At 43.5% G+C, this 14387-nt stretch overlaps 1 protein-coding gene across 2 annotated transcripts in view; it reads left to right on the plus strand.

Moving 5' to 3' along the window:
• Positions 1–289: 289 nt before the first annotated feature.
• Positions 290–14387, plus strand: part of slc2a3a (solute carrier family 2 member 3a) — a 30265-nt gene continuing 16167 nt past the window's right edge. Inside the window, exons 1-3 of one of the 2 annotated variants that reach the window (XM_033636859.2) lie at positions 290–427; positions 733–863; positions 13741–13845. In XM_033636859.2, the coding sequence (XP_033492750.1) occupies positions 852–863; positions 13741–13845 (117 nt within the window). In that variant the 5' untranslated portion in view covers positions 290–427; positions 733–851. The remainder of the gene's footprint in view (positions 428–732; positions 864–13740; positions 13846–14387) is intronic. The other variant, XM_033636862.2, reaches the window with a different exon arrangement.

Genomic DNA, 14387 nt, shown 5'->3' on the forward strand with positions numbered 1-14387 from the left:
AGAGAGGGAGGCGGGGGGCGGGTGTTGGGGGATCAACCATCCCCTCGCGACCCTCATAAGCCCCCCTCCTTACGCGCATGCGCCCACGCTTTCGTCAACTAAGCTGACCAAGTAACCGAATAACGTCTGCAGCCATAATAGGACATGGAGGCCGCCTCTCCTTACGGGATGCGGTGATGATGCAAAAGAGTCACGGATGTCTGCACGTAGAAGCGGAGGGGCGGGGTCACGTCACGGCATCCCAGCATTCCAGTTTTTCATAGGTTGATGGCGTAGGCTGGGGGGAAAAGAAATAATAAAAACAACTGCGTGCGGGTACGTGCGGTTCACCTCGCAGCCGCCGTATGTGACGTGACGGATTCAGAGAGAAAAAGGAGGGAGGCACCGCTGCAGCAGTGTATCATTGTCCGTCCTGTAGTCACGACAGGTGAGTGTCACTTTATTGTCCCGGTTGTGCTGCTTTTGGATTTGAGGTCTTTCTTTAGGCGTGGAAAAATCCAATGCTTGCTCCAGTTTGACCGACATCACAGACACAGAGAGAGGTAAACGGACCAAAAATCATCCTCATTTACCTCCTGCTCTTTATAGCTGTAATATGCACTGTGAAATGCATGATATTTCCAGTTGTGGTTGAGTCCTGATGGGAAGGACGAGGGAAGCGGTCGTGTCCTGCCTGGCAAACCAGTAGGTACCACGGACAGCGCCTAACGAGGTTTGTTTCTTTTCTTGCAGCTGAGAGCGCCGGCGGGCGGGTCCTGCAAAGCTTTCAACCACCACCTGAAGATCTCCTCTCTGCAGCCTTCATTTTGAGTGAAATTTAGTCCGGTGATCATCCAGATTGTTTCCAGAAGATGGAGGAGCAGGCAAGTGATTTTTTTTATCCCCTTAATGTTGAGGCAAGCAATCAGGAGGTGATTAGTTTAGGGGTGGACTACTGCTCCAGTTTTTATATACATGAAGTCATTAAAACAGTTGAGGGATTCTTGCAACAAGAGTTCACTGGAGCTGTGATTTGTGAATAATGCATGTTTCTATATCGAGTGCTGTGTGGGCGGTGTATGCCTGTATGTATGCCATAATAACTCTGTGAGTCAGGAACACTGCAGATGTGTGCCAACAGAGACACTATGTGCTGTAAGAGCTGTGATGGTTTTAAGCGTGCATGCTTGGTTTTTGGTATCGTGTGTAGGTGTGTGTTCAGTAGCACTGGCTGACTGTGACTGTGAGGAACAGAGAGGTTGTAAATGTGTAGCGTTTGTTTGTTTCTCCTCTGTATGTACAGTATGAGGACCAAAACTTTTACTATACAGCTGCAATCCAGTTCATAGCAGACAACATTTCTGCGCTGCAAAATATCATCGTGAACACTGGATTTGATGATAAATGCATCTTTGGAAATTCTTAGCGTGCAGTTTCTATTTTTGCTCCAAGCTTCTAGCTACAAGACGCCTCTTCACTACTGAGGAAACACACTTGTCTCTATGCTCACACACTCTACAGGTGCACATGTCAGCTATACGGACAAATGCAACATGTTCACACCCTTTAAATCATTAAGTGATGTCAGTGATTATCTCTGATGCGTCATGTGTTTTGTCGTATCTTGTGGTCTTTGTATACATCCCTTTGTTTGTGTGGTTATGATTGTTTTTATGTATTTTTTATCACTTTCTGTCCAACTGTGTGTGTTTTTCTCTCTCTCTGCTACACTCTGGACTCTGGACAAAAAATTGGTCTCAATATGATTCCCTCAAAAAAAAAAAAAAAAAGGTTATACTGTATGAAGAGGTAGATGAGTCAGTAGATGTAGATGGACCAAAGTGGGTACGATTGCGATTTGACTGACTAATTAATTGATCAGAATCAGGACGAACATTTCTGACAGTTTGCTGAAAACAAAGTGCTGCGTGTAACATCTTTGGTCATACAGGGAAAAACAATCATTTGTAAGTTTAGCAACATGTTAGTATAGTTTGACTGCAGGGTCGTACGCAGACATGTCCAGGACGGGTTCATTTTAATGCCCATACATTTGGTTTCATTTCACAAGAGTAGCAAACACTATCGTTTGGTTGTCACCAGTTAAGGCAGGGCAGGGTGAGGTGAATGTTGCTCTGAAGGGCGCTCGATTGGTGTGCATTAACTGTGGTGGCTATGACAAGGGAATTGAAAGACGGAGGGGCAGGGGCTTGTGCGGTCTCGCAGAATTAGAACTAAAATGCAGTTGTTGGTGGTGACGCCCCTAACTGGGGGGGGGGGGGGGGGGGGGGGGCGGGGGCAACATTACTGTATTTAAGAGGCTGTGGTGCACTCATTTTTTAAGGTAACAAAGGCTTGGGTATCAACTCAAACTAGACAACCCATGGCATCCATTGATACCAGCTATATTGGCATAGCTTGTCATGAAAGGGGCTAAATAATGCTTTGAATTTAAGCTACATTTTGGCAAGGGAGCAACTGGTATGGCCATTTGTAGAGGGGTCCCTTGAATGCTCACCTCAAGATATCCGCATTAAAATGTGTTGTATAGGTACCCACGAGTTTCCCTTAAACTGGAGAAAGCCTGCATTAAATGTTTAATGCTTTAGAATCAATGTATTCCTTCAAATTAAAGCTGTATATTTGCCTTTTTAAGGAAAAGAACAACCAGCCTATCTGAAGAGCAATGAATGGCTTAAGACATTAATGTATAAACAGACACATGACGTGAACTCAAACTGTTAACTCTACCGGAATTAGTCTATGCATGTCAGATAGTTAGTAACATTAGCTGTAAATAAGAGACCAAAGTTCATCAGTATGCGATTTCTTAACTCTCATATTAACAGTTTTTCAACCAGCCTGTTTACTATAACAGTATAATAGAATTCCGGAAATTCTGAGAAAAAGACTGATGCTGAGTTTGTGGTAAAAACTAGTGATGGCCAAATGAAGCCTCATGAAGCATTTTCTTTATTTTATAAGCCCACTAGATGGTGCTTTTTTTTCAACAAAAGATTGAAAACACATTGAATTGCCATTCTTTAAGCCTCCCTTTTTAAACCAAGAGCGCCATCTAGTGGGATCATAAAATATAGAAAATGCTTCATGAGGCTTCATTTGGCCATCACTAGTAAAAACTGTTCTTACAGCCAGTATCAGTGGGAGGCAGGCTCACGAACATGACCTCAGACTCCTGTGAATGTTGTCTAGTAGTAAGTTTGGTAGCACAAATGTGTGTCATTGTGTGTGTATGTCTATAATACATTCCTGTGTCCCTTCATGGGTGTCCCGTTGTGTCCTGACTCCTCAGCAGCCTGCTGTTATCGCTCGTGCCAAATATTGACCTGCTCATCAATACACGACCCTCACGCACTGAGGGACCCTCACGCTAAAATCCAGCCTGAAATGTTATTGGATTCATCCCCCAAAACAGCTCGATACATTTACCCTCCCTCCTGGCATCACTCAAAAGTGAAGTTGATTGTCTCTTTTATAGGAAACGGTGCCAGAACTGGATGCAGGTCAGATGTAGTCAGTGTGTGTGTGTGTGTGTCCACACCCACATGCACCAGCTTTGCAGTACACTCACAGGAGCATTACTTTAGTTTGTGAGGCCATGTCACATGTGTGCGTGTGTGCATTGAGTGCCGTGCCGCTGTTACTTTCAGCCTGTGTCAATAAAGCTGTCACCTCCAGGCTGTTGTCATGGAGACCAAGGAAGGAGGTGGGGGGGGTGATGTAGGGATATGGACACTCTTGGCTGGATGGAGGGAGAGAGAGCTTAATTAAGGCAAGAAGAAAGATGAGGTTGTTGTGTAAGGATAAAATATGAGTGTGGAGTTCTGGAAGGACAATTAGATGAGTCATGGCGGTCGTCTGATTCATGCATACTGTAGTTGTACTTGAAACGCTCGTAGGTTTGTTTTCCAATTTCTTCATGTGCAGATAGCAGAGGAAATCCTATTTGTCGAGTGTCAAAGCTTAAAGGCCACACACAAGGTACCAGGTGGGATTTGTGTGTCCGGGCTGTGTGATTACATTCTGTCATTATGACACCGGTTTCCATAGTAACAGAGCATCTGTTCAGCAAATGTGGTGGGTGCTGCAACAGGCTGCTAACACAGAAGTTTGTCTGGAGCTTAATTACATGCCTTATGAAACATTCTCAGCCAGTATCCCTAGATTTGTCCCTTGTTTCTGCTCTTCTTGAAACAAAATAAAATCTGTATTATGTTTGGAGCAACGATATTAAAATGCTAGAAGCCTCATCAAAGTGAGATTGAGCTGAATTACGTCAATAATGAAAAGAATATTCATCTTTCATAAGATTAAAGAGGATTTGAGAGTTTTGAATGAAGGGTTTGTCACCAAAATAAAGCGCTATTCTGTAACTTCAGTGCACTTTGGAGATAAATGAGATTTTCAACAGGAAAATGTTTAAACATAAATGTTTAAGTGACACTAAAGCAGCTGTATTGGTATTTGACCCACTCACTGTTGTCATCGATCCCTGTCCAAGCCATTTTGGGTGCCATCCTGTCATGTGACCAGTAATTTCTACTGAGTCACTGTGACTTGACAAAAAACAAAGCCGGACAAGGAGACGGACAGTCGGTGAGGGAGACAGAGAGAAAAGAGGAAGGTGAACTTCGGGGCAAATATAGCAGGAGCTGCGTGTGTGTCAGGGTTGACAAATAGCTTTTGCAGTTTTCTGAGGCACCACAGTGAGTTGCGTTTAGGTCTCATGACACGCTCTGGGCTTTTTTCTTACTGTCTCCTATAATTAATTTTTAACTTGAGTGACGATGATGATTTCAGACAGATGGTAAAGGATGAGGTCAAAAATGTAATTAATGCTGCCTGGAAGTTAAAGCTGCAACCATCTGTTTTTACTCATTATAAGAAGTACACATAGACTGTAAAATAATGGATTCAGCCACTGTGACATCACTCATTGGTTTGTGGACTCTTGTTTTGAAGCCTCAAGTTTGTCATTCTGGCCATTGTGATCTTGGATTATTGGAGCTAGACGTGACCATGTTTGGACCAGAGGGTGGAGCTAGCCTCAATGCTAGCTGCTTGCTTGGTTAGCAGGGTACATTTATAGTCCATGGCTTACTATGATAATGCTAATGCTAATTATTACCAACAAAAAACAGGCCTAAAACCAAAGACTGTATAATAAAGACGGACGACATGACAGTTCCCGGAACGTGAAGCTAAAACATTTTGATCGCCCCCTGGTGGCTGGCAGCAGTGTAGTTCATAAACCCTGCCCTCTCCATGTTAGTGGAGGGGACATGGGCCACACTAAAAGTACACATCAAATAAATTTTCACAGGGATGGTTCCTGCCATTTTGGGTATTTGTCATCACACTGATGTATGTTCAAGTGTTCATTTTTCTAAAAAAAAAAAAAAAAAAGAAAAAAATAGAAAAAGTCAATTAGTTATTTGATGCTCTAAAAACGCAGTGTGATGTCATAATTGAAAGCTGTGCATGCAAATCGGTGCACTCGCCATCAGTGGTGCTACTTACAATTGTTTGGACAGGTGTATGGGTGGGAATACCATGGAGATCACTACTGTACAGACACTGGCTCAACAACGCAAGATGTCAACTACATGTCAAAAGCATTTTCTGTACCAGTCTGTAAACATGTTTATTTCTGCCTTAAAGTTGGGCATTTTAACATGGGGGTCTATGGAGACTAGTCTGAGTGGGCGGAAGTTTGCTGCATAGATCAGCCTCTCAGTGGGTGGAATGAGCCACCTGCTGAAGTCCCGCCCTACCACCTCCGGTTGTGTAGCAGTTTTCAACCGTTTTCAACACGTCCTTTACTAACATTTGCGGTGTTTGATCTTGCGGGGATGTAGCCATTTATCTGCCATGGTCCACGTCCTGTAGGCGATATTTTTGTGGGCGTGTTACACCAAAACCTGTTTCCCCCTGGCAATATTTTTGCAAGCACACCGTTGCTGTGGCACCGCCCAGAACAATTGTGATTGGTTGAAAGAAATACAAGCAGCCGGGGCGTTTTTTCCTCCACTCTTAAAGTGAGAATCAGCCCAGCCAGACCTTTCTTTTCTTGAGAAAGGTCTGGTGAGCGAGACTAATGGAGACTGACTCGCTCGATGAGCCAGCCTCAGTCAGGCATTAGAGTAATTGCAGTTTTTGGCACTTCCGCATTGGCTTCATTTTTCAGCCCTGGAGACTGCCACTTAAGCATAATGATTTCTGTGCCACAGATATAAAATCTTAGTAAATAATCCAGATGATGTCATACTGGTTCAGAGTGTACATATTTATAACAGTGAGCCTCTGTTACAAACCTTTCTTGGAAAGACATGGGCATTTATGAGACTGTGTAAGTGAAGAAAGATGCTTTTTAGTTATGTTATGGAAGTTAAACCATCCAGCATCCTTGGACCCATACAAGGGATTAAAAATGTGAAACTACGCAATCTCATTTTTTTTAGGAACTCAAGGGAAACCCAAGTGTGGGGTGCAGGATGGGGATGATTAAAAGGTGTCAAGGTTCTGGGGTCTGGGGTCTGGGGTCTGGGGTCCAGGTCCGTGGGATGGCGTAAAAGAGGCTGAGGTGAAGCTGGTGTGGTATACAGGTAAAGCTGGATGGAAGGAATGTGATGATGCTGAACACGTGAAAAACACATCAGGAATATAGTTCTGAATATTGTCTTAGTCGGCTGTGAGGTTTATCTACCACTGACAGAGAGTGGTTGAATGGGGAACCAGGGAAACCGGGGAAGGGGACCACACCCACGCCAGCACACAGACAAAACTAAACAGTGGGAGGAAGACAGACAGGAACACAGGGAGGAGGAAACACATTGAAACGCTTGGAAAAACACAACTTACTGCAGTGCCGTAACAATTTTACATTTACTAAGGAGAAGGTACAGTACATCAGTTCTGAACCAGTATACCATAAATAATTTAGTCTTTTTAAAATGTCATTGTAATTTGTCTTAATGTGATTAAGTTACTTTTAAGAACAGACAAAGTGCCTATTTGGTCTCCATTTTAGATGCTGAAATACACAACAAGTGCAGATAAATCCCCAACGGTCTGTTTGCAAACACACTGAGAGAGATGTGGAGGCTTTTAGTCTGTGTGGGCTCACTGGATTATTGATCGCTCATAAATGTCACCTAAATCCTCGGGGAATGTATGCAAATGAAGGGAGGCAGCAAAACAGTGAAAAGGCTGTTTGACCGAAGAGAAGATTTCATTAACCTTGAGAGCCGGAAAACATCTTGGTTTTAGAAACATTTCACTGACTGAGTGGATGATTCATTCAATGAGTGCAGATGAATTACTGTTCAAAGAAGGGGAAGGTGGATGTTTTTGGGTACAGGCAGATGCCGGATTGGGTGGATGTTCACTCAGTGTAGAGGGTTTTATGAGTATGTCATATTCACTGCCTCTAACTTCTCTTCAAATGTTTCTTTACAGTTCAATTTTCAATTTTAGGTTGTTGCAATGCAGTGGTTAATGAGTGTTTAAGGTTTAGGCAGAAAAAAACACTTGATCAGAGTTGGTAAAAGATCATGTTCTGGCTTAAAATTCCAGATGAAGTCAACACAAACACAGCTGGAAATATTCTGACGTCTCATTAAAAATACCCTGTTTTGCTTTTTGTTTATCTCCGACAGTGGTCTGCAGCTGTCTGCAGTTTGGCAGGTGTCTAGGAGTAATACCCTCCACCAACCCTGTCCTCCCCAGTTTATACATGTGTAATCTGAACTATGCCTCTTTAAGAAAGTTGATATTATGCACAATTGACAATGACCTTATTTCAGGTGTAAAGACACTTTGCAGAGGTGAAAACTGCGGCTCCCCCTCCACCTTACCATTGTTAAATATCAGGATGCCTCCTTGTTTATTATCACTGTTGGGATCACTGGACTTCACAGATGATTTGTTCATTTGTGTGATGCAAAGTAGACTTTTACTCTGGAACTGAAACTTCCTTCCTTTCCATGCCTTTGCACGAATGAACTCCGCTTCCCACAGTCCTCTGTTTTTCACACCTGTGTGTGAAAGCAGAAGTAAGGGCGCTCTCTTCACTTCCCAGAGGACTCTTTAGTCTCCACTGTCTGATCAAAGTCTTAAAACAGACACTAGACTTTTCCAGAGGGTGCGTGGGCCAACCAGATTCCTAGTTAGTTAGCTAGTTAGCTAAGTAAAAGCCCAGACACATCAAACTGACATCAAAGAACTAGTAGCAATTAAAGCCGACTTGTGCATCGCCTCATGTTGCCTGTGTCTTCGCCAAAAAGTTGCCCAGAACACACAGCAAAGACTACAGCCGAGGAAAATAACTCTCCATATCAGCAGACAGTGGACGTCTGTATTCGTCATTCAAAAAGGGAAACTAGATGACCGACAGGATGCTAGTTAGCCACTTAGCACATTAACAACACAATCCAGTGTTGAAAGAAGACAGCATATCTACCATGTGCTTACAATAATACAAGCAGTTGCAAACCATTTCTGCTAAAGAGTTCAGTGAATAAAGAAAAACAATCTTTCCCGATGTAACAAGTTAGTTTTGATCTCATGCCCTCTTAACTTTGGCCGTTTGTTTACATTCATTGCTTCTGTTTCTCTCCTCGTGCGCTAAGCTAAACTGCTAATCACAGTGATTTCTTAAACCAACAGGCTGCACAGTCTCTGAATAAAGCCAACAAGGGCCCACAAGGGCCAATGGTACGGGACACACCGCAGAAACTAGGGAGACAGATGCTTGACCAACAGTGACCATCAGCTTGGTGTGTCAGGGCCCCAAGAACTGCTAACCAAAACAGAGTAGTAAGTTTAGCGCCAGAAGCTACAACACAGCCTGATGAGCTGAGATGAGATGAGATAAGATAAGATAAGATAAGATAATCTGCAACAATAAGAAACAAAGCTGAGTTCATTCATGTAGAGACAAATTGTGAAAGAAATCGCCCTGAGCCTCTCAGCATGTTTCAAATCCCTCTTTTGAATAATTCCACTTTGACCTTAAGCATCTGCCACACACCTATCTGTCTCTTCATCTGATTGGTTCTGTGTGGCCAACGCCCATCTGGCGACACTGAATCCTAAGAAGTGCAGCCTGTGCTAATATTATCTGACCTAGCTCTGATGTTGTTGTACCAAGGGCAGAGGATCACCTGAGGCCTCTCCAGGTCTCTCTACTGTCTCATATATCAGCCGCACATTCTGCCACGTCAGCAGCGAGTCTGTTTATTACTGTTACAGACATCAGCAGGAACAAAGACACAGTGGCCCAGTTTCTAATGCTGTGACCTAGCATGACCTGCCAGGAATTTCATAAGTGGGAGCAATCAAAGTGTTTTATTAACTTTGACCTTGATTGACCTTTAATAACTGTCCAGTAACCGAACTTATAGATGTTGAGAAAAAGCGAACAATCAACTTTTGTTGATTCGAACAAGAGTGGATATGAAAACGTAATCCTTCTGATAGCACTGTGATGTGTCCACAGTTTACCCCACATCATACCGAAGCTGGGAAAGACTCCAGTTCCCCATGACCTTGAACAGGATGAACAGTTTAGAAAATGGAGGAATGGATAGGTGGAGTATAAAATATATTTATTATGAAAATTATTTTTCAGTTCAAATATTTATTCATCTGAATTATCTGATATCGATTCATAAAATACTGAGATCGATCTTTTAAAGGAATATTTCACCCGCAAAATGACCATTTGTATTGTATAACAGTTGCTTGATTACTGAAATTCCTTGTAGTTTTTCTCTCATGCCTTCACAGTGGACAAAGAATCCAAAAAGGCACTAGGTTGAGGCTGTTTCTGACACACCAAACAACAACTCAACTTGTAAAATATCCCCACTTTGTCAGTGGATCCAGAGGCACCCTTAGGGGCTGTATAATGCGCTCCAGGTGGTGGCAGTTTGTGACGCTGCCGACAGCTACCTCAGTGGAGCGACAAAGTCTGGGAGGTAGGGAGGTGGATGGCTCAAATAAGCTCCAGACTTTAACCTGGGTGCCAGTTGTTTGTTTCCCTTGTAAAACTAAAAGTCAATGGAGTTATTTCAGTAACGCTAGTGACGTATGTCACATGACATATGACACATGGTGGGGTTTTTTCTTTAAATCTGAGCGGGGACTTTTGTTGCGTAAACTTAAGAAAATAAATGTTTGTACATGCAAAACTATGTCAAAATAACTGTTAGCAAACTCTCACAAAACCTCTGCAGTAAATTATTATTATTACGATTATTTATCCAGTTGTATGCTCAGTACTTCCTAACATTTGTATCCACTAAAATATTATGGTTTAAAACATGTCAGGACAAACGTATTCGATTTACCTTAACTCATCTTTTAACCTTACTGTTTTCCAAGTAAAGTTTGCTTCATTTTAAGAATCCCCTGCCTCGTATCCAGTATCGTCCAGAATTATTATCACTTTATTTTAAAGGAGCAATAAGCGAAATTCATCATTTCTAGATTGAAGGAATTAAAAAATTGCTATGTGAAGAACTAGAGGTGTAATTTAATCTGGAGTATAGCATGACCTCACACACCCTCTCTCTGTGTTGATCTCCAGCCCATTGTTTACAAGCTGGTCCGGCTGCGCGTTCATGTACGTTCATGTGAATCCCCCCCCAACGCTAACGTTCCTCCTCTTCTCCGTGAGTGAGAGCGATGTTTTAGCCTAGCAGGCAGCCCGCGAGCCTGGCGGGCAGCCTGGTGGGCTGCTCAAGCTCCGGACATTAACCCATCCCGGTGTTTCCTCCAAGGCTATTCAAGAGAAGGCTGAGACACGGGGTCAAACATGGGGGGATTGCACATGCGCAGTGTAACTTGAGCTGCGATGCTGGAGGGTGACAGCAGGGGCGCTAGATAAAAAGCGCAGGATCCGCTCAGGCGATAAAGGAGTGCGCTTGGTGCGGTCTGCTTGGACTTTTGGACAGCGGCTGCCTGAAGTTGTCGGAATTGCATCTCTGTCATTCTCACCCACAACGCAGGCCACCAGTGACAGTCCAGTGATAAGCTGTGAAAATGACATGCATGCACATCCCCCTTATTCCGCGGTCTCACGCCATCTATTGAGCCTTTGAGGAAGTGCAGACCAGATTTTACTGCACACGTGCAATCCCCCCATGTTTGACCACGTGTCTCAGCCTTCTCTTGAATAGCCTTGAGCGGAGCAGACTCCAGTCATTCGGGCTTTCATAGTCGAGCGCACTTCCGCGTTGTAGTTTCCTGTAAAAATGTCCGTGAAAAATCCCCGCGATGTGAAAAATACATGCCAAGCAGTCACTGGTGCGCGGTCGTAAAATCTGAGCTTTGCGCGCACAGGGCTTGCGGACGTCCGCTTTGAGTCCGCGCGGACCTCTGCAGAGTCCGTTCCGCGTACATTGCGCCCAAGTATGTTCGGGCCTTGACAGACACACATCACATGTGTGGAGATACTTCACTTTCCTCCGCCGTGTCAATGTGATGACGTCATCAAATGACGTGTCGACTCAACTTCGACTTTACTGACAGATAAGTCGACCTGAAAAAAATCAAAGTCGTTAATGCCCTAGTTCAAATCCCTCTCAGCCAACCACAAACAGCCACAGCATCAGATAGGGAGTATATATTCAGCATCTGTCATCTTAGAAAAGTCAGAAGAAAAGAAACAGAGTGAGACTGCGAGAGAGAAAGAGAGAGCGCGCGCGCACACGAGAGAAACGCAACATTGGCTACGGTTACATGATGGCTTCTCATTCGGAATGAAATAAATCTGAATGAAATCATTCGGAATTAAAGTCTTTCCAGGTAGTTTACATGGGAAATATTCATTCCGAATGAGGGTTTACACGGGAGATCAGTTCAATCGCCTTTATTCAGGTCTGTGCAAGGTTTGGGGCAGGGAACGTTTCTGATTGGATAGGGGGCGGGGAGGATGTTATGTGTTTACGTTTACCGGAAGAAAACACTGTAGTCCTCGCTCCGGATAACAAGATGCTTGACGACGCCGTTCTTAGTGCCTTTTTCAGGCTTGTTTTGCTTATATCCTTCAAGCAGCAGTACGACAACCTTGTTCTGCTAATGCTTCATCTGTTGAGGAGGAGAAGGGAGGTAGAAGGTCAAAGAAGGGAGATAGAAGACCGTGCTGTGGCGAATGGAAACCGGTGAGTGCAACAAGTCCGACTGCTCTATCTCAGCCCGTTGCTATGCAGCCCGTTGCTATGCGCGCTATATACGTCATCGCGCCAGAATGGCAAGGAAACGAGCATGCGCAGAAAGACCGGAATGAACTTAAAGAGGAATGAGTGTATACATGCACACAAAATTCTTTCATTCGGAATGATGAACGGAATAAACCACCCCCTTTAATCGGATTTAATCTTCAATCGGAATGACCGTTTTTCAATCGGAATGACCGTTTACATGATCACTTTTAATCGGAATGGCCTTTCATTCCGATTAAAAGTGGAATTAAACTGTCCATGTAAACGTACTGACTGATTTACAATTGTGGTGACCTCCTCCCAGGCTACCTTTGCATCATCAGCCCGTGGAGGTCTGCTCGCAGTTCTGTATATTCAGACACTGTAAGCTTGGACCTCCCGGACCAAAACATCAGTTTCCTCCTGGGAGAAGTTTGGCCGTCTGACGCTGCTGCTCTCTTCTGCCATGGCGAATTGAGTAAACTCTCATTACGCCTTCACGCGGCGCATTTAAGGGCGAGGAGAGGGGCTCATTTGATTGGTGTGATGTGTGTAAAACCCACTCCACGCCTTCTCTCCTCCCTCTTTCCGATTTGTGCAGGTAGGAGAGACGGAGGTGGGAAAGAGGAGTAGCTGCGCCAGGCGCACGGTGTGCCAAACTTACAAAATCCGCCTGGCCACACCCAGCTGGCGAAGCACAAGTGCGCTGCGCCTCCGCCTCGCCCAGTCTGTGAAACTAGAGGCCAGTCAGTGACGTTACTTTGATTAATGTGAAATGAGCTGACTCATAAAATGCCACAAACTCATCATCATTTCCTACATAAATGCATCTCACAGAGGCTCCGCAAGGGTCGGGCGTTCTGGTCGTCATGATGTCAGTGACGGCTCACCCTGATTTCATTACTGAGATGAATCAATCGCATTATAGAGGCCGGCTCGGACACAGGAGCGGGCGAAGGGCTTCAGTGCTGAACTTCATCTGCATTTAGCTGATTATGTTTGAGAAAGAAAAACACAGTCATAAAAACAATTGATCACAGAGATGCCTAGACTAAGTGTGTCTATAGACAACTTTTCAGGTTTTATTTTAAATAGGTTTGTAATAGTTTTTCAGTTGTTTATTTAACTGTTTTTTTATGAGAAATACTCTGATGTTTACATGAATTACATAGCCCACAGTGCCTCTGTAGTCACAGTCATAGTGACTTCAGTATAAATTTGATGAGTAATATGTGTGACTGCATGTGAGGTGTGTTTGTGTAGCCTGTGCATGAGCTCACTGTTTGATACCTGATATTATTGTTTATGCCGTCAGCATTACAGGTATATTGCATCTGTATATTGGTTGCAATCATTAGAAATCTCATTATGAGCTCGGATTTCATATTTATTATGTCTTCTCTCTGTGTCCTCTTCCTCCTCCCTTACTTTTATCTCCACATCTATCTCCATTTCCTGTGACCTCTCTCCATTCCTCTTCTTCTCCTCTTCTTCCTGCATTTTCTCCTCCTCCTCTCCCCCTTCTGTCTCACAGCAGGGAAATCAGGTAACAGGTTATCTCCTGTTCTCTCTGGGCACCGCCGTCATCGGCTCTCTGCAATTTGGTTACAACACAGGAGTCATCAATGCTCCGGAGCAGGTTGGTAATTAGCTTGTAACATCAGAGTTTGTTTGTTTGTTGCAAAGATGTGAGACTCCCTGTCTGAAGCTGCACCAAGTTTGTACCTTAAGCTTCTCAAGATGTGAACAACAGGTCATTTTAAAGGTGAATATCAAACCAAAGAGATACAAGAGGAATGGTGGTGAGTCGGCAGAGTCTCTGAATTTGTTGATGCTCGCTACTTGTATCCCTAATTCCCTGTTTGTGGTGAAGCAGCTGTGATTACACCAGAATTTGGTTAGTGCCATCTACAGGGTCTCAATTAGTTCTGATAGGAGAGTTGTCTCTGTTGCATGGCTGCAGATATGATTTAAGCATGAAAATCATAACACTGTGTAGCTTTATATTGGATTATTTGAGTACAGATACAGATATTTATTTATTTATTTTTTGCTCGTAATGTGACAGACAGTATTCATTTATGATTACAATTGTTTCTGAGCAAAAATAACCTCCCATAATACATAATACATATAAACCTAAAATTTTATTCAGAAATTCTATTTATTCATGAATACTTA

This window comes from Epinephelus lanceolatus, chromosome 16, assembly GCF_041903045.1.
Source record: "Epinephelus lanceolatus isolate andai-2023 chromosome 16, ASM4190304v1, whole genome shotgun sequence".
In the NCBI taxonomy this organism is placed as follows: Eukaryota; Metazoa; Chordata; class Actinopteri; order Perciformes; family Serranidae; genus Epinephelus; species Epinephelus lanceolatus.